Source organism: Callionymus lyra, chromosome 13, assembly GCF_982586985.1.
Source record: "Callionymus lyra chromosome 13, fCalLyr1.hap1.1, whole genome shotgun sequence".
Classification (NCBI taxonomy): Eukaryota; Metazoa; Chordata; class Actinopteri; order Syngnathiformes; family Callionymidae; genus Callionymus; species Callionymus lyra.
The window spans coordinates 2,691,467-2,719,321 of record NC_141830.1 but is presented as its reverse complement, the minus strand read 5'-3'; the positions used below and the strand labels follow the sequence as shown (position 1 = coordinate 2,719,321).

The 27,855-nt window shown below is 41.1% G+C and overlaps 1 protein-coding gene across 5 annotated transcripts in view; it reads right to left on the bottom strand.

Annotated features, from left to right (window-relative positions):
* Nucleotides 1–27,855, bottom strand: part of stxbp5a (syntaxin binding protein 5a (tomosyn)) — a 215,728-nt gene that overhangs the window by 67,135 nt on the left and 120,738 nt on the right. For all 5 annotated transcript variants that reach the window (XM_087805057.1, XM_087805056.1, XM_087805059.1 and 2 more), the window contains exons 6-7: nt 22,890–22,953; nt 19,220–19,303 (exon numbers count right to left, since the gene is read on the bottom strand). In XM_087805057.1, the coding sequence (XP_087661183.1) occupies nt 19,220–19,303; nt 22,890–22,953 (148 nt within the window). The remainder of the gene's footprint in view (nt 1–19,219; nt 19,304–22,889; nt 22,954–27,855) is intronic.

Here is a 27,855-nt window from a genome sequence, read left to right as displayed (position 1 = left end):
CACACACATCCCACCAGAGCTGCACATGATTAGAAAACCAGCTCCTGATTGGAGCGTATGGTATTCGTCACTCCGAACAATGTCAATTAAAATGAGTAACGTAATGATTTAGCACATTCTCCACAGATCGCACTGGAGGGGATGAAACAATGCTGTCAACACTCGTTCACGTCACATCCCTCGTTACACACACGGACACAAACCGTTAAAAGTTGTGATAGTGTAGTAACAAGTATATATGTGTAGTATTGTCCAGTACTTGACTCTGGTGTTGTGATAGTGTAGTAACAAGTATATATGTGTAGCATTGTCCAGTACTTGACTCTGGTGTTGTGATAGTGTAGTAACAAGTATATATGTGTAGTATTGTCCAGTACTTGACTCTGGTGTTGTGATAGTGTAGTAACAAGTATATATGTGTAGCATTGTCCAGTACTTGACTCTGGTGTTGTGATAGTGTAGTAACAAGTATATATGTGTAGTATTGTCCAGTACTTGACTCTGGTGTTGTGATAGTGTAGTAACAAGTATATATGTGTAGTATTGTCCAGTACTTGACTCTGGTGTTGTGATAGTGTAGTAACAAGTATATATGTGTAGCATTGTCCAGTACTTGACTCTGGTGTTGTGATAGTGTAGCAACAAGTATATATGTGTAGTATTGTCCAGTACTTGACTCTGATGTTGTGATAGTGTAGTAACAAGTATATATGTGTAGTATTGTCCAGTACTTGACTCTGGTGTTGTGATAGTGTAGTAACAAGTATATATGTGTAGTATTGTCCAGTACTTGACTCTGGTGTTGTGATAGTGTAGTAACAAGTATATTTGTGTAGTATTGTCCAGTACTTGACTCTGGTGTTGTGATAGTGTAGTAACAAGTATATATGTGTAGTATTGTCCAGTACTTGACTCTGGTGTTGTGATAGTGTAGTAACAGGTATATATGTGTAGTATTGTCCAGTACTTGACTCTGGTGTTGTGATAGTGTAGTGACAAGTATTTATGTGTAGTATTGTCCAGTACTTGACTCTGGTGTTGTGATAGTGTAGTAACAAGTATATATGTGTAGTATTGTCCAGTACTTGACTCTGGTGTTGTGATAGTGTAGTAACAGGTATATATGTGTAGTATTGTCCAGTACTTGACTCTGGTGTTGTGATAGTGTAGTGACAAGTATTTATGTGTAGTATTGTCCAGTACTTGACTCTGGTGTTGTGATAGTGTAGTAACAAGTATATATGTGTAGTATTGTCCAGTACTTGACTCTGGTGTTGTGATAGTGTAGTAACAAGTATATATGTGTAGTATTGTCCAGTACTTGACTCTGGTGTTGTGATAGTGCAGTAACAAGTATATATGTCTGGTATTGTACAGTACTTGACTCTGGTGTTGTGATAGTGTAGTAACAAGAATATATGTGTAGTATTGTCCAATACTTGACTCCGGTGTTTCGATAGTGTAGTAACAAGTATATATGTGTAGTATTGTTCAGTACTTGACTCTGGTGTTGTGATAGTGTAGTAACAAGTATATATGTGTAGTATTGTCCAGTACTTGACTCTGGTGTTGTGATATTTTAGTAAATAGTATATATGTCTAGTATTGTACAGTACTTGACTCTGGTGTTGTGATAGTGTAGTAACAAGAATATATGTGTAGTATTGTCCAGTACTTGACTCTGGTGTTGTGATAGTGTAGTAACAAGTATATATGTGTAGTATTGTCCAGTACTTGACTCTGGTGTTGTGATAGTGTAGTAACAAGTATATATTTGTAGTATTGTCCAGTACTTGACTCTGGTGTTGTGATAGTGTAGTAACAAGTATATATGTGTAGTATTGTCCAGTACTTGACTCTGGTGTTGTGATAGTGTAGTAACAAGTATATATGTGTAGTATTGTCCAGTACTTGACTCTGGTGTTGTGATAGTGTAGTAACAAGTATATATGTGTAGTATTGTCCAGTACTTGACTCTGGTGTTGTGATAGTGTAGTAACAAGTATATATGTGTAGTATTGTCCAGTACTTGACTCTGGTGTAGTGATAGTGTAGTAACAAGTATATATGTGTAGTATTGTCCATACTTGACTCTGGTGTAGTGATAGTGTAGTAACAAGTATATATGTGTAGTATTGTCCAGTACTTGACTCTGGTGTTGTGATAGTGCAGTAACAAGTATATATGTGTAGTATTGTCCAGTACTTGACTCTGGTGTTGTGATAGTGTAGTAACAAGTATATATTTTAGCATTGTCCAGTACTTGACTCTGGTGTTGTGATAGTGTAGTAACAAGTATATATGTGTAGTATTGTCCAGTACTTGACTCTGGTGTTGTGATAGTGTAGTAACAAGTATATATGTGTAGTTCTGTCGAGTACTTGACTCTGGTGTTGTGATAGTGTAGTAACAAGGATATATGTGTAGTATTGTCGAGTACTTGACTCTGGTGTTGTGATAGTGCAGTAACAAGTATATATGTGTAGTATTGTCCAGTACTTGACTCTGGTGTTGTGATAGTGTAGTTACAAGGATATATGTGTAGTATTGTCCAGTACTTGACTCTGGTGTTGTGATAGTGAAGTAACAAGTATATATGTGTAGTATTGTACAGTACTTGACTCTGGTGTTGTGATAGTGTAGTAACAAGTATATATGTGTAGTATTGTCCAGTACTTGACTCTGGTGTTGTGATAGTGTAGTAACAAGTATATATGTGTAGTATTGTCCAGTACTTGACTCTGGTGTTGTGATAGTGTAGTAACAAGTATATATGTGTAGTATTGTCCAGTACTTGACTCTGGTGTAGTGATAGTGTAGTAACAAGTATATATGTGTAGTATTGTCCAGTACTTGACTCTGGTGTTGTGATAGTGCAGTAACAAGTATACATGTGTAGTATTGTCCAGTACTTGACTCTGGTGTTGTGATAGTGTAGTAACAAGTATATATGTGTAGTATTGTCCAGTACTTGACTCTGGTGTTGTGATAGTGTAGTAACAAGTATATATGTGTAGTATTGTCCAGTACTTGACTCTGGTGTTGTGATAGTGTAGTAACAAGTATATATGTGTAGTATTGTCCAGTACTTGACTCTGGTGTTGTGATAGTGTAGTAACAAGTATATATGTGTAGTATTGTCCAGTACTTGACTCTGGTGTTGTGATAGTGCAGTAACAAGTATATATGTGTAGTATTGTCCAGTACTTGACTCTGGTGTTGTGATAGTGCAGTAACAAGTATATATGTGTAGTATTGTCCAGTACTTGACTCTGGTGTTGTGATAGTGTAGTAACAAGGATATATGTGTAGTATTGTCCAGTACTTGACTCTGGTGTTGTGATAGTGTAGTAACAAGTATATATGTGTAGTATTGTCCAGTACTTGACTCTGGTGTTGTGATAGTGTAGTGACAAGTATATATGTGTAGTATTGTCCAGTACTTGACTCTGGTGTTGTGATAGTGTAGTAACAAGTATATATGTATAGTATTGTCCAGTACTTGACTCTGGTGTTGTGATAGTGTAGTAACAAGGATATATGTGTAGTATTGTCCAGTACTTGACTCTGGTGTTGTGATAGTGTAGTAACAAGTATATATGTGTAGTATTGTCCAGTACTTGACTCTGGTGTTGTGATAGTGTAGTAACAAGTATATATGTGTAGTATTGTCCAGTGCTTGACTCTGGTGTTGTGATAGTGTAGTAACAAGTATATATGTGTAGTATTGTTCAGTACTTGACTCTGGTGTTGTGATAGTGCAGTAACAAGTATATATGTGTAGTATTGTCCAGTACTTGACTCTGGTGTTGTGATAGTGTAGTAACAAGTATATATGTGTAGTATTGTCCAGTACTTGACTCTGGTGTTGTGATAGTGTAGTAACAAGTATATATGTGTAGTATTGTCCAGTACTTGACTCTGGTGTTGTAGTATTTACAGACCACATGACTCTTGACGAAGTCGTAACTACTTTCATTTGTTTTCAAACCAAAATATGTCAAAACATCAGCTTTAAAAGGACTCACTGTATCCTCTCGTCCTCAGTTATCACCGGGATCTCGCAGGATTTGTTTGTGTGTGTTATTGTTCATTTAGTGAAATAAAAGCATAAAACAAATGTGCAAAAATGATTACATTCTTCTGACATTTTTCAATGTTATTCTCAGAAACGAAACATTCTCCGCATGAAGGAACACGATTCAAGTCAAACTGCAGGGGGCGACGAAGAGACACGACTCGACAGACGTCGGATCTTCACGATCTAAATATGTAACAATGATGAGGAGAAACAATGAATCGAACTGTGACGGAGGCGACGGTTGTGAGTCGAGAGTAATGAGCCGAGAGGTTTGTTTAAGCGAGGAAAGTTAGGATCGGAATAATTCGTGTTTTCAAAGCCAAAGTGGGAAGAATCTACATAAATAAACATCACGTTCGTTCACTGGTGAAGAATAACTTCAGACTAGAAAACAACATCGTTTATATGAACGTATTGAATCCACTGAGGCAGAAAATGTAGCTCGGTCGTTAGCATTTAGCATCAGCAGGTACTTTTTAAATGATTTAAGTAACGAGTAATCCTTAGGTTAAGAACACAAAAGACCAGGATGGAACTACAGTAATATATCCTTTATATGAGATGATTTACTTTTCAAATGGAGTTTGTAAGATTGTTTCAAAGTTAACGTAGCACTCTTCAGGTGACAACTGTTATAAACCACATAAGCTAGCAGTTAACGTCAAAGTTAGCATTTTTTAAATCTCAATTTTAACAACATTAGGTCTGGAAGATAAACATGTAGCAATCGTTAAAGTTAGCGACGCACACTTAGCCAACACTTCTATTTAGACTAATAAAGATTGTTAAGAATTTAAAAAATGCTATGTGTTAGCACACTAGCTTTAGTACAGTGCCACCAGACAAAACCACATTACATTGACATGTATGACTACGTTGACATGTATAACTACGTTGACATGTATAACTACTTTGACATGTATGACTATGACTAAGAGATTGTTAAGAATTAAAAAATGCTATGTGTTAGCACACTAGCTTGAGTACAGTGCCACCAGACAAAACCACATTACATTGACATGTATGACTACGTTGACATGTATGACTACGTTGACATGTATAACTACTTTGACATGTATGACTATGACTAAGAGATTGTTAAGAATTAAAAAATGCTTTGTGTTAGCACACTAGCTTTAGTACAGTGCCACCAGACAAAACCACATTACATTGACATGTATGACTACGTTGACATGTATAACTACGTTGACATGTATAACTACTTTGACATGTATGACTATGACTAAGAGATTGTTAAGAATTAAAAAATGCTATGTGTTAGCACACTAGCTTGAGTACAGTGCCACCAGACAAAACCACATTACATTGACATGTATGACTACGTTGACATGTATAACTACGTTGACATGTATAACTACTTTGACATGTATGACTATGACTAAGAGATTGTTAAGAATTAAAAAATGCTATGTGTTAGCACACTAGCTTGAGTACAGTGCCACCAGACAAAACCACATTACATTGACATGTATGACTACGTTGACATGTATAACTACTTTGACATGTATGACTATGACTAAGAGATTGTTAAGAATTAAAAAATGCTATGTGTTAGCACACTAGCTTTAGTACAGTGCCACCAGACAAAACCACATTACATTGACATGTATGACTACGTTGACATGTATAACTACGTTAAAATGTATAACTACTTTGACATGTATGACTATGACTAAGAGATTGTTAAGATTTAAAAAATGCTATGTGTTAGCACACTAGCTTGAGTACAGAGCCACCAGACAAAACCACATTACATTGACATGTATGACTACGTTGACATGTATAACTACGTTGACATGTATAACTATGTTGACATGTATAACTACTTTGACATGTATGACTATGACTAAGAGATTGTTAAGAATTAAAAAATGCTATGTGTTAGCACACTAGCTTGAGTACAGTGCAACCAGACAAAACCACATTGCATTGACATGTATGACTACGTTGACATGTATAACTACGTTGACATGTATAACTACGTTGACATGTATAACTACGTTGACATGTATGACTATGACTAAGAGATTGTTAAGAATTAAAAAATGCTATGTGTTAGCACACTAGCTTTAGTACAGTGCCACCAGACAAAACCACGTTACATTGACATGTATGACTACGTTGACATGTATAACTACGTTGACATGTATAACTACTTTGACATGTATGACTATGACTAAGAGCTTGTTAAGAATTAAAAAATGCTATGTGTTAGCACACTAGCTTTAGTACAGTGCCACCAGACAAAACCACATTACATTGACATGTATGACTACGTTGACATGTATAACTACGTTGACATGTATAACTACTTTGACATGTATGACTATGACTAAGAGCTTGTTAAGAATTAAAAAATGCTATGTGTTAGCACACTAGCTTTAGTACAGTGCCACCAGACAAAACCACATTACATTGACATGTATGACTACGTTGACATGTATATCTACGTTGACATGTATAACTACTTTGACATGTATGACTATGACTAAGAGATTGTTAAGAATTAAAAAATGCTATGTGTTAGCACACTAGCTTTAGTACAGTGCCACCAGACAAAACCACATTACATTGACATGTATGACTACGTTGACATGTATAACTACGTTGACATGTAAAACTACTTTGACATGTATGATTTAGACTAATAAAGATTGTTAAGAATTTAAAAATGCTATGTGTTAGCACACTAGCTTTAGTACAGTGCCACCAGACAAAACCACATTACATTGACATGTATGACTACGTTGACATGTATAACTACGTTGACATGTATAACTACTTTGACATGTATGACTATGACTAAGAGATTGTTAAGAATTAAAAAATGCTATGTGTTAGCACACTAGCTTTAGTACAGTGCCACCAGACAAAACCACATTACATTGACATGTATGACTACGTTGACATGTATAACTACGTTGACATGTATAACTACTTTGACATGTATGACTATGACTAAGAGATTGTTAAGAATTAAAAAATGCTATGTGTTAGCACACTAGCTTTAGTACAGTGCCACCAGACAAAACTACATTACATTGACATGTATGACTACGTTGACATGTATAACTACGTTGACATGTATAACTACTTTGACATGTATGACTATGACTAAGAGATTGTTAAGAATTAAAAAATGCTATGTGTTAGCACACTAGCTTTAGTACAGTGCCACCAGACAAAACCACATTACATTGACATGTATGACTACGTTGACATGTATAACTACGTTGACATGTATAACTACTTTGACATGTATGACTATGACTAAGAGATTGTTAAGAATTAAAAAATGCTATGTGTTAGCACGCTAGCTTTAGTACAGTGCCACCAGACAAAACCACATTACATTGTAATGTATGACTACGTTGACATGTATAACTACGTTGACATGTATGACTACTTTGACATATATGACTATGACTAAGAGATTGTTAAGAATTAAAAAATGCTATGTGTTAGCACACTAGCTTTAGTACAGTGCCACCAGACAAAACCACATTACATTGACATGTATGACTACGTTGACATGTATAACTACGTTGACATGTATAACTACTTTGACATGTATGACTATGACTAAGAGATTGTTAAGAATTAAAAAATGCTATGTGTTAGCACACTAGCTTTAGTACAGTGCCACCAGACAAAACCACATTACATTGACATGTATGACTACGTTGACATGTATAACTACGTTGACATGTATAACTACTTTGACATGTATGACTATGACTAAGAGATTGTTAAGAATTAAAAAATGCTATGTGTTAGCACACTAGCTTTAGTACAGTGCCACCAGACAAAACTACATTACATTGACATGTATGACTACGTTGACATGTATAACTACGTTGACATGTATAACTACTTTGACATGTATGACTATGACTAAGAGATTGTTAAGAATTAAAAAATGCTATGTGTTAGCACACTAGCTTTAGTACAGTGCCACCAGACAAAACCACATTACATTGACATGTATGACTACGTTGACATGTATAACTACGTTGACATGTATAACTACGTTGACATGTATAACTACTTTGACATGTATGACTATGACTAAGAGATTGTTAAGAATTAAAAAATGCTATGTGTTAGCACACTAGCTTGAGTACAGTGCCACCAGACAAAACCACGTTACATTGACATGTATGACTACGTTGACATGTATAACTACTTTGACATGTATGACTATGACTAAGAGATTGTTAAGAATTAAAAAATGCTATGTGTTAGCACACTAGCTTTAGCATAAGGATTAAAGGAGCAAGAATCAACTCAGATTTGTGTCATAAAATCGGCTAATTTGATAATAAAACTTCACAATTATGTTTAACAGCTTCACGATGAAGTGCCGAGAAAAACAATTAGCATTAGCACAACAACTGTTTAACGGATTCAAAATGTGGCGACTCCCTGTTGTCGTACATAAGCTAGCACGTCAGTGTTAGCGCGTCAGTGTTAGCGCGTCAGTGTTAGCGCGTCAGTGTTAGCGCGTCAGTGTTAGCACGTCAGTGTTAGCACGTCAGTGTTAGCACGTCAGTGTTAGCACGTCAGTGTTAGCGCGTCAGTGTTAGCGGGTCAGTGTTAGCGCGTCAGTGTTAGCGCGTCAGTGTTAGCGCGTCAGTGTTAGCAAGTCAGTGTTAGCGCGTCAGTGTTAGCAAGTCGGTGTTAGCAAGTCGGTGTTAACGCGTCGGTGTTAGCGCGTCGGTGTTAGCGCGTCGGTGTTAGCGCGTCGGTGTTAGCGTGTCGGTGTTAGCAAGTCGGTGTTAGCAAGTCGGTGTTAGCGCGTCGGTGTTAGCGCGTCGGTGTTAGCGCGTCGGTGTTAGCGCGTCGGTGTTAGCGCGTCGGTGTTAGCGCGTCGGTGTTAGCGCGTCAGTGTGAGCGCGTCAGTGTTAGCGCGTCAGTGTTAGCGCGTCAGTGTTAGCGCGTCAGTGTTAGCGGGTCAGTGTTAGCGGGTCAGTGTTAGCGGGTCAGTGTTAGCGGGTCAGTGTTAGCGCGTCAGTGTTAGCGCGTCAGTGTTAGCGCGTCAGTGTTAGCGCGTCAGTGTTAGCGCGTCAGTGTTAGCGCGTCAGTGTTAGCGCATCAGTGTTAGCGCGTCAGTGTTAGCGCGTCAGTGTGAGCGCGTCAGTGTTAGCGCGTCAGTGTTAGCGCGTCAGTGTTAGCGCGTCAGTGTTAGCGCGTCAGTGTTAGCGCGTCAGTGTTAGCAAGTCAGTGTTAGCAAGTCAGTGTTAGCAAGTCAGTGTTAGCAAGTCAGTGTTAGCAAGTCAGTGTTAGCGCGTCAGTGTTAGCGCGTGGGTGTTAGCGCGTGGGTGTTAGCGCGTGGGTGTTAGCGCGTGGGTGTTAGCGCGTGGGTGTTAGCGCGTCGGTGTTAGCGCGTCGGTGTTAGCGGGTCGGTGTTAGCGGGTCAGTGTGAGCGCGTCAGTGTTAGCGCGTCAGTGTGAGCGCGTCAGTGTTAGCGCGTCAGTGTTAGCGCGTCAGTGTTAGCGGGTCAGTGTTAGCGGGTCAGTGTTAGCGCGTCAGTGTTAGCGCGTCAGTGTTAGCGCGTCAGTGTTAGCGCGTCAGTGTTAGCGCGTCAGTGTTAGCGCGTCAGTGTTAGCGCGTCAGTGTTAGCGCGTCAGTGTTAGCGCGTCAGTGTGAGCGCGTCAGTGTGAGCGCGTCAGTGTTAGCGCGTCAGTGTGAGCGCGTCAGTGTTAGCGCGTCAGTGTTAGCGCGTCAGTGTTAGCGCGTCAGTGTTAGCGCGTCAGTGTTAGCGCGTCAGTGTTAGCAAGTCAGTGTTAGCAAGTCAGTGTTAGCAAGTCAGTGTTAGCAAGTCAGTGTTAGCGCGTCAGTGGTAGCGCGTCAGTGTTAGCGCGTCAGTGTGAGCGCGTCAGTGTGAGCGCGTCAGTGTGAGCGCGTCAGTGCTAGCGCGTCAGTGTTAGCGCGTCAGTGTTAGCAAGTCAGTGTTAGCGCGTCAGTGTTAGCGCGTCAGTGTTAGCGCGTCAGTGTTAGCGCGTCAGTGTTAGCGCGTCAGTGTTAGCGCGTCAGTGTTAGCAAGTCAGTGTTAGCAAGTCAGTGTTAGCAAGTCAGTGTTAGCAAGTCAGTGTTAGCGCGTCAGTGTTAGCAAGTCAGTGTTAGCGCGTGGGTGTTAGCGCGTGGGTGTTAGCGCGTCGGTGTTAGCGCGTCGGTGTTAGCGCGTCGGTGTTAGCGCGTCGGTGTTAGCGCGTCGGTGTTAGCGCGTCGGTGTTAGCGCGTCGGTGTTAGCGCGTCGGTGTTAGTAAGTCAGTGTTAGCGCGTCGGTGTTAGCGCGTCGGTGTTAGCGCGTCGGTGTTAGTAAGTCAGTGTTAGCGCGTCGGTGTTAGCGCGTCGGTGTTAGCGCGTCGGTGTTAGCGCGTCAGTGTTAGCGCGTCAGTGTTAGCGCGTCAGTGTTAGCGCGTCAGTGTTAGCGCGTCAGTGTTAGCGCGTCAGTGTTAGCGCGTCAGTGGTAGCGCGTCAGTGTGAGCAAGTCAGTGTTAGCGCGTCAGTGTTAGCACGTCAGTGTTAGCTCTGTTGCTAACCGTCTGAGAATCACTGCAGCACCTTTTCAAGTCCAGTTCCAGCCGACGTGACGACGCTAAAATGAAGCTATTTAGTCAAAGAAATACTGCGATGAATCCACGTCATACGTTTTAATAACTTGGCTGTCGAACGAGGAGATGAAGAAACGCGAGGAGGAGGAACACTGGCGAGTGAAACACAACGTTCGGAAGCTCAATTCCATTAAAAACGTTTTAATTAAAGTGTTGAATCATAACAGCGTCTTACACAACACCCCGGTATAAAAGCGCTGCTGTGGAGAAATCATTTGAGTCACTAATTGCAAAGAAAGAAGCTTACGCAGCAAACAAAGTGATTCTGGATTCAAACGAGAGCCTGCAGACGCTTTAATGTCGCGTTCGCTCCGCGGCGTTTGAACGTCGACAGCGAGCTTCTGGGCAAACGTTCCACGAATCAAAGCAAACAGCGGCGAAGCTCATTTCACACCAGGAACGACATTGTTTCCGCCGGGGTTGACGGAAGAGAGAAGTTATTGTACCTCCTGCTGTGAGCGCAGAGGTCCTGCTGTGGCTGGAGGTTCGATTGTACTGAGAGCAGAATCCTCCGCGTCGGCTTCGGTCATGTTGTCGAGCAAATGGGCGAAGAAATGAGCGATAATTCATGTTTTTTCTATGACAAAGATTTTGCTAAGATACTGAAAGACAGGCTTAGAATATGGAAGTCAATCAGTATAATCAGAATATTGAAAAGGTTGGATTCATTTCAATTATTCAATATTTGTTATATTTTAATTTCAATGATTCGATATTTTTTAATTCGAAGCCTTTTAAATCAATATACAAAAATACAAGCATTTTAGGTTCATCATAACAGAGCAACCAGACAAAACCACATTACATTGACGTGTATGACTACGTTGACGTGTATGACTACGTTGACGTGTATGACTACGTTGACATGTATGACTACGTTGACGTGTATGACTACGTTGACGTGTATAACTACGTTGACGTGTATGACTACGTTGACATGTATAACTACGTTGACGTGTATGACTACCTTGACGTGTATGACTACGTTGACATGTATAACTACGTTGACGTGTATGACTACATTGACGTGTATGACTATGTTGACGTGTATGACTACATTGACGTGTATGACTACGTTGACATGTATGACTACATTGACGTGTATGACTACATTGACGTTTATGACTACATTGACATGTATGACTACGTTGACTTGTATGACTATGTTGACATGTATGACTACATTGACGTGTATGACTACATTGACATGTATGACTACGTTGACTTGTATGACTATGTTGACATGTATGACTACGTTGACTTGTATGACTACGTTGACATGTATGACTATGTTGACGTGTATGACTATGTTGACTTGTATGACTACGTTGACATGTATAACTACGTTGACATTTATGACTACGTTGACATGTATGACTAAGTTGACATGTATGACTAAGTTGACATGTATAACTACAGTGACATGTATGACAACGTTGACATGTATAATTACAGTGACATGTATGACAACGTTGACATGTATGACTACGTTGACATGTATAACTACATTGACATGTATGACTACGTTGAGATGTATGACTACATTGACATGTATGACTACGTTGAGATGTATGACTACGTTGAGATGTATAACTACATTGACATGTATAACTATGTTGACATGTATGACTACGTTGAGATGTATGACTACGTTGACATGTATAACTACATTGACATGTATAACTATGTTGACATGTATGACTACGTTGAGATGTATAACTACGTTGAAATGTATGACTACGTTGAGATGTATGACTACATTGACATGTATAACTACGTTGAGATGTATGACTACGTTGAGATGTATAACTACGTTGAAATGTATGACTACGTTGAGATGTATGACTACATTGACATGTATGACTACGTTGAGATGTATAACTACATTGACATGTATAACTACGTTGACATGTATAACTACGTTGACATATATAACTACGTTGACATGTATAACTACGTTGAAATGTATGTGGTCACAGAAATGAAACATTAAAATATAATTCAATATGAATTCCTTGTGGAATGGAAGCGGCGTGCCTCAGGGGTCAGTGCGTGGGACAGAAGATTTTCAAATGGATTATCTCCGACAGGCTGCTACGTCAACGACTCTTCTGAACCATTGAAAGGATGCAGATGTTGTGGCTGCAGTGAATCCACGTGGTCCACAAACATCTCGCTGCATCAGTGGAGTAGAACAATGAAACACAACGACCGCCCCCCCCCGGTGTCCTTGAAGTGATGTCCGGGGTCCAGATTAAATTCTAAAACATCTGACTAATGACCAGAGCCGTGACCTGAAGGCTTCCTCAGGAAGATGGAAGATGCTCGCGTCCTGCTTAGTCACAGCAGATGATCGTAAAGCAAGCGAGCCGTCGGAATCCCACTCGGTCTCCGCCCCCTCCGTCTGTGGAAGTGTCACCGGAGGGTCTCGGCGAGATGAGGCCCGGCTCCCTCGGGGACCCTCGGCAACCACAGAACCTAATAACCCCGCGGCGGCGGCGGGAGGTATTAGCTTATCTGAGAGACAGAAGACGAGCCAGAGGGACGTGCGAGAGCGAGAGGAAATCTGTAAACCCAACCGACATAATCCCCCTCGTCTTTACGTTCCGGGGTGACTTGTTATCTGCTTACAGTGGCGCCGTCGATGAAGTGACCATTGGCGAGTCGGCGGGATAATCGTATTATCTTAAATAGGCTTTTAGCGACTGAGGAGCGGCCATGATACGCGCCGGCGTGTTTTACACGCTCGCCAGATTGACACGAAACGCCAGAGGCCGTCGGTGAATCAGCGTCAGCCGTCGTGATGCCAGAGCAGGGCTTTTGTGAAGATGTCGTTGAGGAAATGTTTTGAGACGATCGCGACCGAACTCTTCTATTAGGATTACAACCATACAACTGTTGCTACGTTTGTGTTAACTCTTAACGCTGTGAATATGAATTTAGGAACAGGAAGTAAAATCGAGGAGGCTTCGATCATTTAACATCTGCAAGAAGCTCCCCTGCATGTTCTACCAGTCTGTGGTGGTCAGTGTCATGTTCTATGCTGTGGTGTGTTGGGGTGGAAATGTGTCCAAGAGGAGGTCAACAGGTTGGACAGGTTGATCAGGAGGGCTGGCTCTGTGGTTGGAATGAAGCTGGACTCACTGGTGACAGTTGCTGAGAGGAGATCATTGAACAAACTACTGTCCATCATGGATGATGACAGTCATCCTCTGAACACTGTCATCAGTGAGCAGAGAAGCAGATGAAGCACGAATGCTCCTACCCAGGTGCAACACGAATAGACTCAGGGACTCATTCATCCCTCGGGCTATTAAATTGTACAATTCTGAGTTCGGGGGCAGGAGTGGAGTGAAAGTATCTGGATGTTCTGTTCTATGTTAGTCTTTGTATCCTTTGTTATTTTTCTTTGATCTATGTTCTTTATCTTTAGACTTGGATTGTATCAACTATAAGTACCTCAGTGTGTGGATGGACAGTAAACTGGTCCTGCAATACAGACCATGTATATAAGAAGGTTCAGAGTAGACTGTACTTTCTGAGGAGGCTTCGATCATTTAACATCTGCAAGAAGCTCCCCTGCATGTTCTACCAGTCTGTGGTGGCCAGTGTTCTATGCTGTGGTGTGTTGGGGTGGAAATGTGTCCAAGAGGAGTGTCAACAGGTTGGACAGGTTGATCAGGAGGGCTGGCTCTGTGGTTGGAATGAAGCTGGACTCACTGGTGACAGTTGCTGAGAGGAGATCATTGAACAAACTACTGTCCATCATGATGATGACAGTCATCCTCTGAACACTGTCATCAGTGAGCAGAGAAGCAGATGAAGCACGAATGCTCCTACCCAGGTGCAACACGAATAGACTCAGGGACTCATTCATCCCTCGGGCTATTCAATTGTACAATTCTGAGTTCGGGGGCAGGAGTGGAGTGAAAGTATCTGGATGTTCTGTTCTATGTTAGTCTTTGTATCCTTTGTCTTTGTTTTTTTTCTTTGACCCATGTTCTTTATCTTTATCTTTAGACTTACATGGTGTCATCTTGTTCTTTGTCTTTATGTTCTTCTTATTATTTTATTTTTTATGTATTATTTTTTATTTTATTGTTTATGAAAGATTGCTGGCTATTGGTAAAAAATAATTTCCCGAAGGAGACCTCCTGAGGGATCAATAAAGTTTTTACCTTACCTTACCTTACCTTAAAACTACTGCTACCTTTGAACTTGTCTTGCATTCATTTGTTGGATCCATCAATTCGGGAAAGAACCATTTAAAACGACGGCCTTTTCTACGGCCCCTGATTATTGACACGTTATCTATTGATCTAATCTATTGATCTAAACTATTGATCTAATCTATTGATCTAAACTATCGATCTAATCAGGGCTGATCATGTGTGATGAAGACGCAATAAAACATGTTATTAAAGCAGCAATAATAACACTTTGAATCGTTTTTTTATCTAAGGTGAACGACCATCTAGGCCTAGAGACAACACAATGGATACCACAAACACATTTGTTTTGGGGCTTCCGGTCACCTTGACCCGGAGATAAAACGAGGGGTACGATTTTGGGAACTTTGACTTTTTCAAAAGGCAACATGTCGTGCCTCAGTGTCAGATTAAATGTGTACGATCATCTAACGACATCTACGATCATCTATCGACGTCTACGATGATCTAACAACGTCTAAGATCATCTAACGACATATACGATCATCTAAAGACGTCCACGATCATCTAATGACGTCTACGATCATCTAACGACGTCTACGATCATCTAACGACGAAGTTGCAACGAAGGTGGTTAGGGCTGCACGATATAGGAAATAGGTGCGACATTCGATATTGGTGTCTTGAATTGCGATATTCGATATTAATGCGATATTTTAAAACGACAACGAGACATAGAAGTACAAATTGACAACTTTACAGAACGTGACACTGATTGGTCGAAGTGCACATTTAAGAAATGCTTGATTTATACAATAAAAAATTATCCATTAACACATGTTTTCCATGCATATTGCATGTGACGATATCGCGATATTGTAAGGAAATGACAACTTTACTGTAATCAATCATCTAGATTTAACACAGATTTCAAATAGTCACTTGATTAACTGATGATCTTACATATTTAATTCATATTAAATAATCCTATTCTTGCATTGGATTCACTGACTGCAACACAAGGCCGAGGTCACAAAGCCTCACACACACAGAAAGACTAAATAATCCCAGATTCCAGGAAGTCTGGACACCTGTTTGAGAATTCACTCTGAAGGACAGAAGTCGCTGAGAACAGACAGATTCTAGAAAACAACAACCTTCAGTAAGTTTCCACTACGATCACGTGCGACGGCCATCTTAGAATCAAGTGTTTACAGTTACTGACCAATCCTACATTCACATTTGACTAGAGGCGTTAACCTGAATATTCTACTATAAAGATCCACCATTTTGTCTGATCTTTGCGTTCTGGCATTCGAAGACGTCTGCGATAGATCTCTCTGCTTGCTAGCGCCCGTGTTCACGTAAGTTTGTCTCTGACTTTTGCATAATTCACTAAACGAGCATTTTTCTTAAACTCATCCATGTGTCTGTCCTTCATTCCACCACCACGTACGAGGCTGGGGAGGGGTCGGTTCATCGGAACACAAAACCCCTAACAACTTGGTGCCGTGACCCGGATCAACTGCTTGGAAGGCAGCTATGCTGACCATTATACCACCATCGCCCTAACAATATCAATATTTCTTCTATATATAGAAGCCCTAATGGTGGCCTTGAACTTATTCCAGCAGACTGATGGACTGATCTAGATGACGTTTGTTCCTGCAAGTGTCCAATGATTGTCACTCACACTAGAAGATACAGTGATAGTAAACAAAAACAAACGACAACTGACAAGTAGATCTGCACTCAATGCAAGTACATTCTACTTTGGGGGGTTTGTTTTCCCGAGACATAGATACTATTATGTATGTATTTATGATTCTTTTTTTTTTTTTTAATGAAAGAAGAATGAAAAAAAAAAACTTAAATAAAGGTACAGCCATGTCGACAGCGCCCTCTATGGGTGAGCCACCAGTGGCGTGGATTCTCATTAACGTGGATTGAAGTGTCATCGTAATGTTCCTCAGATCATTAGCACTCGTTGCGCTGCTCACACCTCGCCTACGATGTGTCGCTACGACCTCGTTGACCCGAACATGTTGCATCACCAGATCGTAGAGCGTCATCGTAGAACCTCCAACACTCACTTCACGTGTTTGTGGGTCACTTCCTGTCTTCAACTTAAACATGTAAGACATGTAAGTTCACCCACCAGATCCTTCAAGAGTGGCTTAAACCTCAGAGCATGTCCCTTCTTTTAAAGACCTCCAGACCCTCGTGAAGTAAGTTGAGTAAACAATTACAAACTCGGGGTACGAGATGTTTTGCAAAATCTGACTCCATCATGAACAACAGATGTTGTTTTCATGCCTTGACCTGAACACTGACCTGAACACTGACCTGAACACTGACCTGAACACTGACCTGAACACTGACCTGAACACTGACCTAAACACTGACCTGAACACTGACCTGAACACTGACCTGAACACTGACCTAAACACTGACCTGAACACTGACCTGAACACTGACCTGAACATGACCTGAACACTGACCTGAACACTGACCTAAACACTGACCTGAACACTGACCTGAACACTGACCTTAACACTGACCTAAACACTGACCTAAACACTGACCTAAACACTGACCTAAACACTGACCTGAACACTGACCTGAACACTGACCTAAACACTGACCTAAACACTGACCTGAACACTGACCTGAACACTGACCTGAACACTGACCTAAACACTGACCTAAACACTGACCTGAACACTGACCTGAACACTGACCTAAACACTGACCTGAACACTGACCTAAACACTGACCTGAACACTCACATAAACACTGACCTAAACACTGACCTGAACACTGACCTGAACACTGACCTGAACACTGACCTGAACACTGACCTAAACACTGACCTGAACACTGACCTGAACACTGACCTGAACACTGACCTAAACACTGACCTAAACACTGACCTGAACACTGACCTGAACACTGACCTGAACACTGGCCTAAACACTGACCTAAACACTGACCTGAACACTGACCTGAACACTGACCTAAACACTGACCTGAACACTGACCTGAACACTGACCTGAACACTGACCTAAACACTGACCTGAACACTGACCTGAACACTGACCTAAACACTGACCTGAACACTGACCTGAACACTGACCTGAACACTGACCTGAACACTGACCTGAACACTGACCTGAACACTGACCTAAACACTGACCTGAACACTGACCTAAACACTGACCTGAACACTGACCTAAACACTGACCTAAACACTGACCTAAACACTGACCTGAACACTGACCTAAACACTGACCTAAACACTGACCTGAACACTGACCTAAACACTGACCTGAACACTGACCTAAACACTGACCTAAACACTGACCTAAACACTGACCTGAACACTGACCTAAACAATGACCTTAACACTGACCTGAACACTGACCTGAACACTGACCTAAACACTGACCTAAACACTGACCCGAACACTGACCCGAACACTGACCTAAACACTGACCTGAACACTGACCTAAACAATGACCTTAACACTGACCTGAACACTGACCTGAACACTGACCTAAACACTGACCTAACACTGACCTGAACACTGACCTGAACACTGACCTAAACACTGACCTGAACACTGACCTGAACACTGACCTGAACACTGACATAAACACTGACCTGAACACTGACCTAAACACTGACCTGAACACTGACCTGAACACTGACCTAAACACTGACCTGAACACTGACCTGAACACTGACCTGAACACTGACCTGAACACTGACCTGAACACTGACCTAAACACTGACCTGAACACTGACCTGAACACTGACCTAAACACTGACCTGAACACTGACCTAAACAATGAATCTTCAGTCTTCCTTCTCACTTGTTATCTCGAACCAGGTCTGTAGACCATAAATTCTGGTCTTGACATTTTTTAGAATCGTATAGTTTTCTTATCTCTTTGGAACTACTGACACACAAAAGTCTCTGTCAATGTATCAGAAACACACACCAAGGTTTATAAAAGTTGAGGCACAGATGCTTAGAGCCTCAACTTTTGAACCTGCTCTTCGGGAATAACAAGTTGTTAAAAGATAAAATACAAGAATATGTTTGAATATATAATTTAACCCTTCAATGAGTACATATATGTGGATCAATCTGAGGATACATCTTCAACATACAATTTATTTATGGCCCACGACATGAAAGTGACCTTTCAATCGGCTGATCTTCTGTGGATCTGATCGAGCTGCAGATGACATGAATATCGTGATTCTCTCCCGGCAGGGAAGGATCTACTCGGTGGGGACGGGAAACGGGATGAGACTACTTTACCTCGTCGTAAGTGTAGCGATAGTCGGCCTTCTTTGATTTCAGATCCCACAGCACCACGATCCCGGACTCGAATCCAATGATGAGCTGCGGAGGAAGAGAGACGGTGAGATGGCGACAGAGATAAGGGAACACAGGAGCTCATGATGGCAGGAATAATAGCCGATACCTCTGACATTCGCTCGCCGCATGAAAGGAAGCGAGGCAGCGGCAGACGCCGACTCCGTCTGTTTACATGCTGGAACATGTATTTATAGTCTCGTCACCATTGAGACGTCCATCAATGAGCTGCCAGTCGCTGATAAATCAGATGTTTCCCGCCGCGATTATCATTATCTGCCATTAGATCTATCGTTTCACCGGGTTTTCGCCTCTTTCTGCGTCAGTGTTTCCTCCCGTTTTATCCACAAATAAACATGAAAATGAATCTTCAAAAAGTAGACTTTAGAGCGAAGCACTTTTCCCGCGAGTCTCCGGTACATTTTCAATTATCTTCTCATATCGGAGGAGATTTGCAAGGTCAGTTCTTCGCGAGCGGCGCCACAGCATTTGTTTACAATAATGCAGAACAGACGCAGGAGTCTATTGTGCTGATGCCGAAGGAAACCATCCTGGGGCGTCTTTTCAAGTCTGCGCCTCGTGTTAATGAATCCTGGTCGAGGTTAGTCACCGAGGGTCGCTCCGTACAGACCCGTGACCTCAAGTACACTTTAACTCATACTAATGGACTCGTGTTTAGGTCATGTTTGGACAGGAGGAGGAAATCAGAGTAACATACTCTGACGTAGCAGATCAACTGATTATCATCAGGAAAAATGATGCGTCTTCATAGTCATGTTGTCTTTAGTTTGTGATAATAATCCATGATGGTCTTATTAGTTGGATCATGTATCACCTCAACATCTAAGAAAGTCTTAGACTCTTATGTTTGTCTCGGTGTTGTCTTAACATTTTAAGTATTTATTTTATTGAGTATTGTTTTGATTGTTTAAGCGCTTTGTGACCCTGGTCTATAAAAGCTCTATAAATACTAATTAATTACTTACTTATTAGAGATAGTGTGTCCTCACAGTCTCAGGTTGATATCGCTGTTTAAATATTTAATGTTATTATTTTTATGTCAACCTTAACTTATATTTACTTTTTATTTGATGATTTCCTGCCATTTGTGTAAATGAACAACTTGTTATTATATAAACCTTTGATTGAATCGATGATGTTTTTCTTAATCTACTCGTTTTCACACATATTGATTGATTTATAGTTGTTTTTGTGTACGAAAAATTTAAAAATGATATAAACATTTCAATAATATATATGTTTTTATATAAGGTTTCATAGTTGGATGATGGATGGATGGCTATGGATAAACAGTAAAATGTATTGAGGTTCTCACTACAAGTAGAATGTAGTAGAATCCAGTTGTTCCCAGTAATAATCTAAGTAGAATCCTGTCGTTCCCAGTAATAATCTAAGTAGAATCCAGTCGTTCCCAGTAATAATCTAAGTAGAATCCAGTCGTTCCCAGTAATAATCTAAGTAGAATGTAGTAGAATCCAGTTGTTCCCAGTAATAATCTAAGTAGAATCCAGTCGTTCCCAGTAATAATCTAAGTAGAATCCAGTCGTTCCCAGTAATAATCTAAGTAGAATCCAGTCGTTCCCAGTAATAATCTAAGTAGAATCCAGTCGTTCCCAGTAATAATCTAAGTAGAATCCAGTCGCTCCCAGTAATAAGATAAGTAGAATGTAGTAGAATCCAGTTGTTCCCAGTAATAATCTAAGAAGAATCCAGTCGTTCCCAGTAATAATCTAAGTAGAATGTAGTAGAATCCAGTCGTTCCCAGTAATAATCTAAGTAGAATGTAGTAGAATCCAGTCGTTCCCAGTAATAATCTAAGTAGAATCCAGTCGTTCCCAGTAATAATCTAAGTAGAATGTAGTAGAATCCAGTCGTTCCCAGTAATAATCTAAGTAGAATGTAGTAGAATCCAGTCGTTCCCAGTAATAATCTAAGTAGAATCCAGTCGTTCCCAGTAATAATCTAAGTAGAATGTAGTAGAATCCAGTCGTTCCCAGTAATAATCTAAGTAGAATCCAGTCGTTCCCAGTAATAATCTAAGTAGAATGTAGTAGAATCCAGTCGTTCCCAGTAATAATCTAAGTAGAATGTAGTAGAATCCAGTCGTTCCCAGTAATAATCTAAGTAGAATCCAGTCGTTCCCAGTAATAATCTAAGTAGAATGTAGTAGAATCCAGTCGTTCCCAGTAATAATCTAAGTAGAATGTAGTAGAATCCAGTCGTTCCCAGTAATAATCTAAGTAGAATCCAGTCGTTCCCAGTAATAATCTAAGTAGAATGTAGTAGAATCCAGTCGTTCCCAGTAATAATCTAAGTAGAATGTAGTAGAATCCAGTCGTTCCCAGTAATATTCTAAGTAGAATCCAGTCGTTCCCAGTAATAATCTAAGTAGAATCCAGTCATTCCCAGTAATAATCTAAGTAGAATGTAGTAGAATCCAGTTGTTCCCAGTAATAATCTAAGTAGAATCCAGTCGTTCCCAGTAATAATCTAAGTAGAATCCAGTCGTTCCCAGTAATAATCTAAGTAGAATCCAGTCGTTCCCAGTAATAATCTAAGTAGAATCCAGTCATTCCCAGTAATAAGATAAGTAGAATGTAGTAGAATCCAGTCGTTCCCAGTAATAATCTAAGTAGAATGTAGTAGAATCCAGTCGTTCCCAGTAATAATCTAAGTAGAATCCAGTCGTTCCCAGTAATAATCTAAGTAGAATCCAGTCATTCCCAGTAATAATCTAAGTAGAATCCAGTCATTCCCAGTAATAAGATAAGTAGAATGTAGTAGAATCCAGTCGTTCCCAGTAATAATCCAAGTAGAATGTAGTAGAATCCAGTCGTTCCCAGTAATAATCTAAGTAGAATGTACTAGAATCCAGTCGTTCCCAGTAATAATCTAAGTAGAATCCAGAAAGACAGAAGAGCCGCCATGTAGTAGAATCCAGTCGTTCCCAGTAATCATCTAAGTAGAATCCAGTCGTTCCCAGTAATAATCTAAGTAGAATCCAGTCGTTCCCAGTAATAATCTAAGTAGAATGTAGTAGAATCCAGTTGTTCCCAGTAATAATCTAAGTAGAATCCAGTCATTTCCAGTAATAATCTAAGTAGAATCCAGTCATTCCCAGTAATAAGATAAATAGAATGTAGTAGAATCCAGTCGTTCCCAGTAATAATCTAAGTAGAATGTAGTAGAATCCAGTCGTTCCCAGTAATAATCTAAGTAGAATCCAGTCGTTCCCAGTAATAATCTAAGTAGAATCCAGTCGTTCCCAGTAATAATCTAAGTAGAATCCAGTCGTTCCCAGTAATAATCTAAGTAGAATGTAGTAGAATCCAGTCGTTCCCAGTAATAATCTAAGTAGAATCCAGTCGTTCCCAGTAATAATCTAAGTAGAATCCAGTCGTTCCCAGTAATAATCTAAGTAGAATCCAGTTGTTCCCAGTAATAATCTAAGTAGAATCCAGTCATTCCCAGTAATAATCTAAGTAGAATGTAGTAGAATCCAGTCGTTCCCAGTAATAATCCAAGTGAACCTTCAAACGACCTTGAGACAGGTGTGTTCAGAACAAAGGTGTGTCTCAGGTGCGACTCTCACCTTCCCTTCATCCATGGGGTTGTCACTGATGTGGACGACCGGACCCGGGTGAGCCTTGGAGGACCTGAAAGACAGAAGAGCCGCCATGAAGCTGATGCACAGCTGAGCGAGAGTGTTGTTGAGAGTGTTGTTGAGAGTGTTGTTGAGAGTGTTGCTGAGAGTGTTGCTGAGAGTGTTGTTGAGAGTGTTGTTGAGAGTGTTGTTGAGAGTGTTGTTGAGAGTGTTGCTGAGAGTGTTGCTGAGAGTGTTGTTGAGAGTGTTGTTGAGAGTGTTGTTGAGAGTGTTGTTGAGAGTGTTGTTGAGAGTGTTGCTGAGAGTGTTGCTGAGAGTGTTGTTGAGAGTGTTGTTGAGAGTGTTGTTGAGAGTGTTGCTGAGAGTGTTGCTGAGAGTGTTGCTGAGAGTGTTGCTGAGAGTGTTGTTGAGAGTGTTGCTGAGAGTGTTGTTGAGAGTGTTGCTGAGAGTGTTGTTGAGAGTGTTGTTGAGAGTGTTGTTGAGAGTGTTGTTGAGAGTGTTGTTGAGAGTGTTGTTGAGAGTGTTGCTGAGAGTGTTGCTGAGAGTGTTGCTGAGAGTGTTGTTGAGAGTGTTGTTGAGAGTGTTGTTGAGAGTGTTGTTGAGAGTGTTGTTGAGAGTGTTGCTGAGAGTGTTGCTGAGAGTGTTGTTGAGAGTGTTGTTGAGAGTGTTGTTGAGAGTGTTGCTGAGAGTGTTGCTGAGAGTGTTGCTGAGAGTGTTGCTGAGAGTGTTGTTGAGAGTGTTGCTGAGAGTGTTGTTGAGAGTGTTGTTGAGAGTGTTGTTGAGAGTGTTGTTGAGAGTGTTGCTGAGAGTGTTGCTGAGAGTGTTGTTGAGAGTGTTGTTGAGAGTGTTGTTGAGAGTGTTGTTGAGAGTGTTGTTGAGAGTGTTGCTGAGAGTGTTGCTGAGAGTGTTGTTGAGAGTGTTGTTGAGAGTGTTGTTGAGAGTGTTGCTGAGAGTGTTGCTGAGAGTGTTGCTGAGAGTGTTGCTGAGAGTGTTGTTGAGAGTGTTGCTGAGAGTGTTGTTGAGAGTGTTGTTGAGAGTGTTGCTGAGAGTGTTGCTGAGAGTGTTGTTGAGAGTGTTGCTGAGAGTGTTGTTGAGAGTGTTGCTGAGAGTGTTGCTGAGAGTGTTGCTGAGAGTGTTGCTGAGAGTGTTGTTGAGAGTGTTGCTGAGAGTGTTGTTGAGAGTGTTTTTGAGAGTGTTGTTGAGAGTGTTGTTGAGAGTGTTGCTGAGAGTGTTGTTGAGAGTGTTGTTGAGAGTGTTGCTGAGAGTGTTGCTGAGAGTGTTGTTGAGAGTGTTGTTGAGAGTGTTGCTGAGAGTGTTGCTGAGAGTGTTGCTGAGAGTGTTGCTGAGAGTGTTGTTGAGAGTGTTGTTGAGAGTGTTGCTGAGAGTGTTGCTGAGAGTGTTGCTGAGAGTGTTGTTGAGAGTGTTGTTGAGAGTGTTGCTGAGAGTGTTGTTGAGAGTGTTGTTGAGAGTCTTGCTGAGAGTGTTGTTGAGTGTGTTGTTGAGAGTGTTGCTGAGAGTGTTGTTGAGAGTGTTGTTGAGAGTCTTGCTGAGAGTGTTGTTGAGAGTGTTGTTGAGAGTGTTGCTGAGAGTGTTGTTGAGAGTGTTGTTGAGAGTGTTGCTGAGAGTGTTGCTGAGTGTTGCTGAGAGTGTTGCTGAGAGTGTTGTTGAGAGTGTTGTTGAGAGTGTTGTTGAGAGTGTTGCTGAGAGTGTTGTTGAGAGTGTTGTTGAGAGTGTTGCTGAGAGTGTTGCTGAGAGTGTTGTTGAGAGTGTTGCTGAGAGTGTTGTTGAGAGTGTTGTTGAGAGTGTTGTTGAGAGTGTTGTTGAGAGTGTTGTTGAGAGTGTTGTTGAGAGTGTTGCTGAGAGTGTTGCTGAGAGTGTGGTTGAGAGTGTTGTTGAGAGTGTTGTTGAGAGTGTTGTTGAGAGTGTTGTTGAGAGTGTTGTTGAGAGTGTTGTTGAGAGTGTTGCTGAGAGTGTTGTTGAGAGTGTTGTTGAGAGTGTGGTTGAGAGTGTTGTTGAGAGTGTTGCTGAGAGTGTTGCTGAGAGTGTTGTTGAGAGTGTTGCTGAGAGTGTTGCTGAGAGTGTTGTTGAGAGTGTTGTTGAGAGTGTTGCTGAGAGTGTTGTTGAGAGTGTTGCTGAGAGTGTTGCTGAGAGTGTTGTTGAGAGTGTTGTTGAGAGTGTTGTTGAGAGTGTTGCTGAGAGTGTTGTTGAGAGTGTTGTTGAGAGTGTTGTTGAGAGTGTGGTTGAGAGTGTTGTTGAGAGTGTTGTTGAGAGTGTTGTTGAGTGTTGTTGAGAGTGTTGTTGAGAGTGTTGTTGAGAGTGTTGTTGAGAGTGTTGTTGAGTGTTGTTGAGAGTGTTGTTGAGAGTGTTGTTGAGAGTGTTGTTGAGAGTGTTGTTGAGTGTTGTTGAGAGTGTTGTTGAGAGTGTTGTTGAGAGTGTTGTTGAGAGTGTTGTTGAGTGTTGTTGAGAGTGTCGTTGAGAGTGTTGCTGAGAGTGTTGTTGAGAGTGTTGTTGAGTGTTGTTGAGAGTGTTGCTGAGAGTGTTGCTGAGAGTGTTGTTGAGAGTGTGGGAGTCAGTCGTCCTCGGAGATGGAAGGAGCTGCCAATCATCGGCGCCTCCGTCAGGCTCTCAAGACAAGTTCGTGAAGGTTGGAGCGTCAGGACGAGTGTGTGGTTCGAGTGTGTGTGTGTGTCAGGGAAGTGTTTCTTCCTGGGGTGAGGACGAGAGGATTTGCCACATGGCAGCGAATGAGCTGCGAGACAAGACGTGGGTTGAAGGTCAGCGGGAAGGTCACGACTGCGAGAGAGAGAGAGAGTCGAGGGGCGAGCGAGAGGGAAGTGACTTGATGATGCAAAAAATCTTTGTGTAAAAAATACTGATATAATGATCAGAAACTTGAAGATCTTCTGACAGCAAAGGATAGGGCTAAACTGGACAGCCTTATTAAGAAGGCCGGTCACGTCCTAGGGCGCCCCCTGGATCCTGTGGAGGAAGTGTCTGGGAGGAGGATACGGAGCAAGTTGGCCTCCATGAGGAAGAACTTATCTCACCCTCTCCAGCACACACTGAGGGCATTGAGGAGCTCCATCAGTGATAGGATGCTCCATCCCAGGTGTGTGAGGGAGAGGTACCGCAGGTCCTTCCTCCCTGCTGCCATCAGACTCCACAACAAGAACACACCAAGATAACTATTTAACTGCACCTTTCTTGTTATTTTTGTAAATATGATTGTGTATCATGTGTGGGACAATAAAGGATTCTGATTCTGATTCTTGCTCCTGCAGCAACAGACGCTCCTGCTCCTTTAATAACTGTCACCAGAAGATTATGTTTCAAACTAATACTTGATATGTCAATAATAATATTGATCTTGTCGAGTGCAGCAGGTGGAACCTTCGGCTCTGTAGCTGCTGTTTCCAGTCGCTATTAAAGGAAACACTTTCAGGTGTCACTGCTCATCAACTTCAGGCGAATGTAACGTTTAAGAGTCGAGACACTGAGACAGTGAGACAGTGAGACAGTGAGACAGTGAGACACTGAGACACTGAGACACTGAGAAAGTGAGACAGTGAGACACTGAGACACTGAGACAGTGAGACACTGAGACAGTGAGACACTGAGACAGTGAGACAGTGAGACAGTGAGACACTGAGACAGTGAGACACTGAGACAGTGAGACACTGAGACAGTGAGACAGTGAGACACTGAGACAGTGAGACACTGAGACAGTGAGACAGTGAGACACTGAGACAGTGAGACACTGAGACAGTGAGACACTGAGACAGTGAGACACTGAGACAGTGAGACACTGAGACAGTGAGACAGTGAGACACTGAGACACTGAGACACTGAGACAGTGAGACAATGAGACAATGAGACAATGAGACAATGAGACACTGAGACAATGAGACAATGAGACAATGAGACACTGAGACACTGAGACAGTGAGACACTGAGACAGTGAGACACTGAGACAGTGAGACACTGAGACACTGAGACACTGAGACACTGAGACAGTGAGACAATGAGACACTGAGACACTGAGACAGTGAGACAGTGAGACAGTGAGACAGTGAGACAGTGAGACAGTGAGACAGTGAGACACTGAGACAATGAGACAGTGAGACAGTGAGACACTGAGACACTGAGACAGTGAGACAATGAGACACTGAGACAGTGAGACACTGAGACAGTGAGACACTGAGACACTGAGACACTGAGACACTGAGACACTGAGACAGTGAGACAGTGAGACACTGAGACAGTGAGACAGTGAGACACTGAGACACTGAGACAGTGAGACAGTGAGACACTGAGACACTGAGACAATTAAAGTCATATTACTGATCAATTCAAGTGATATTACTGATCAATTAAAGTCATATTACTGATCAATTCAAGTGATATTACTGATCAATTAAAGTCATATTACTGATCAATTCAAGTCATATTACTGATCAATTCAAGTCATATTACTGATCAATTAAAGTCTTATTACTGATCAATTAAAGTCATATTACTAATCAATTCAAGTCATATTACTGATCAATTCAAGTCATTTTACTGATCAATTCAAGTCATATTACTGATCAATTCAAGTCATATTACTGATCAATTCAAGTCATATTACTGATCAATTAAAGTCATGTTACTGATCAATTAAAGTCTTATTACTGATCAATTAAAGTCATATTACTGATCAATTAAAGTCATATTACTGATCAATTAAAGTCATGTTACTGATCAATTCAAGTCATGTTACTGATCAATTCAAGTCATATTACTGATCAATTCAAGTCATATTACTGATCAATTAAGGTCATATTACTGATCAATTAAAGTCTTATTACTGATCAATTCAAGTCATATTACTGATCAATTCAAGTCATATTACTGATCAATTCAAGTCATATTACTGATCAATTCAAGTCATATTACTGATCAATTAAAGTCATAT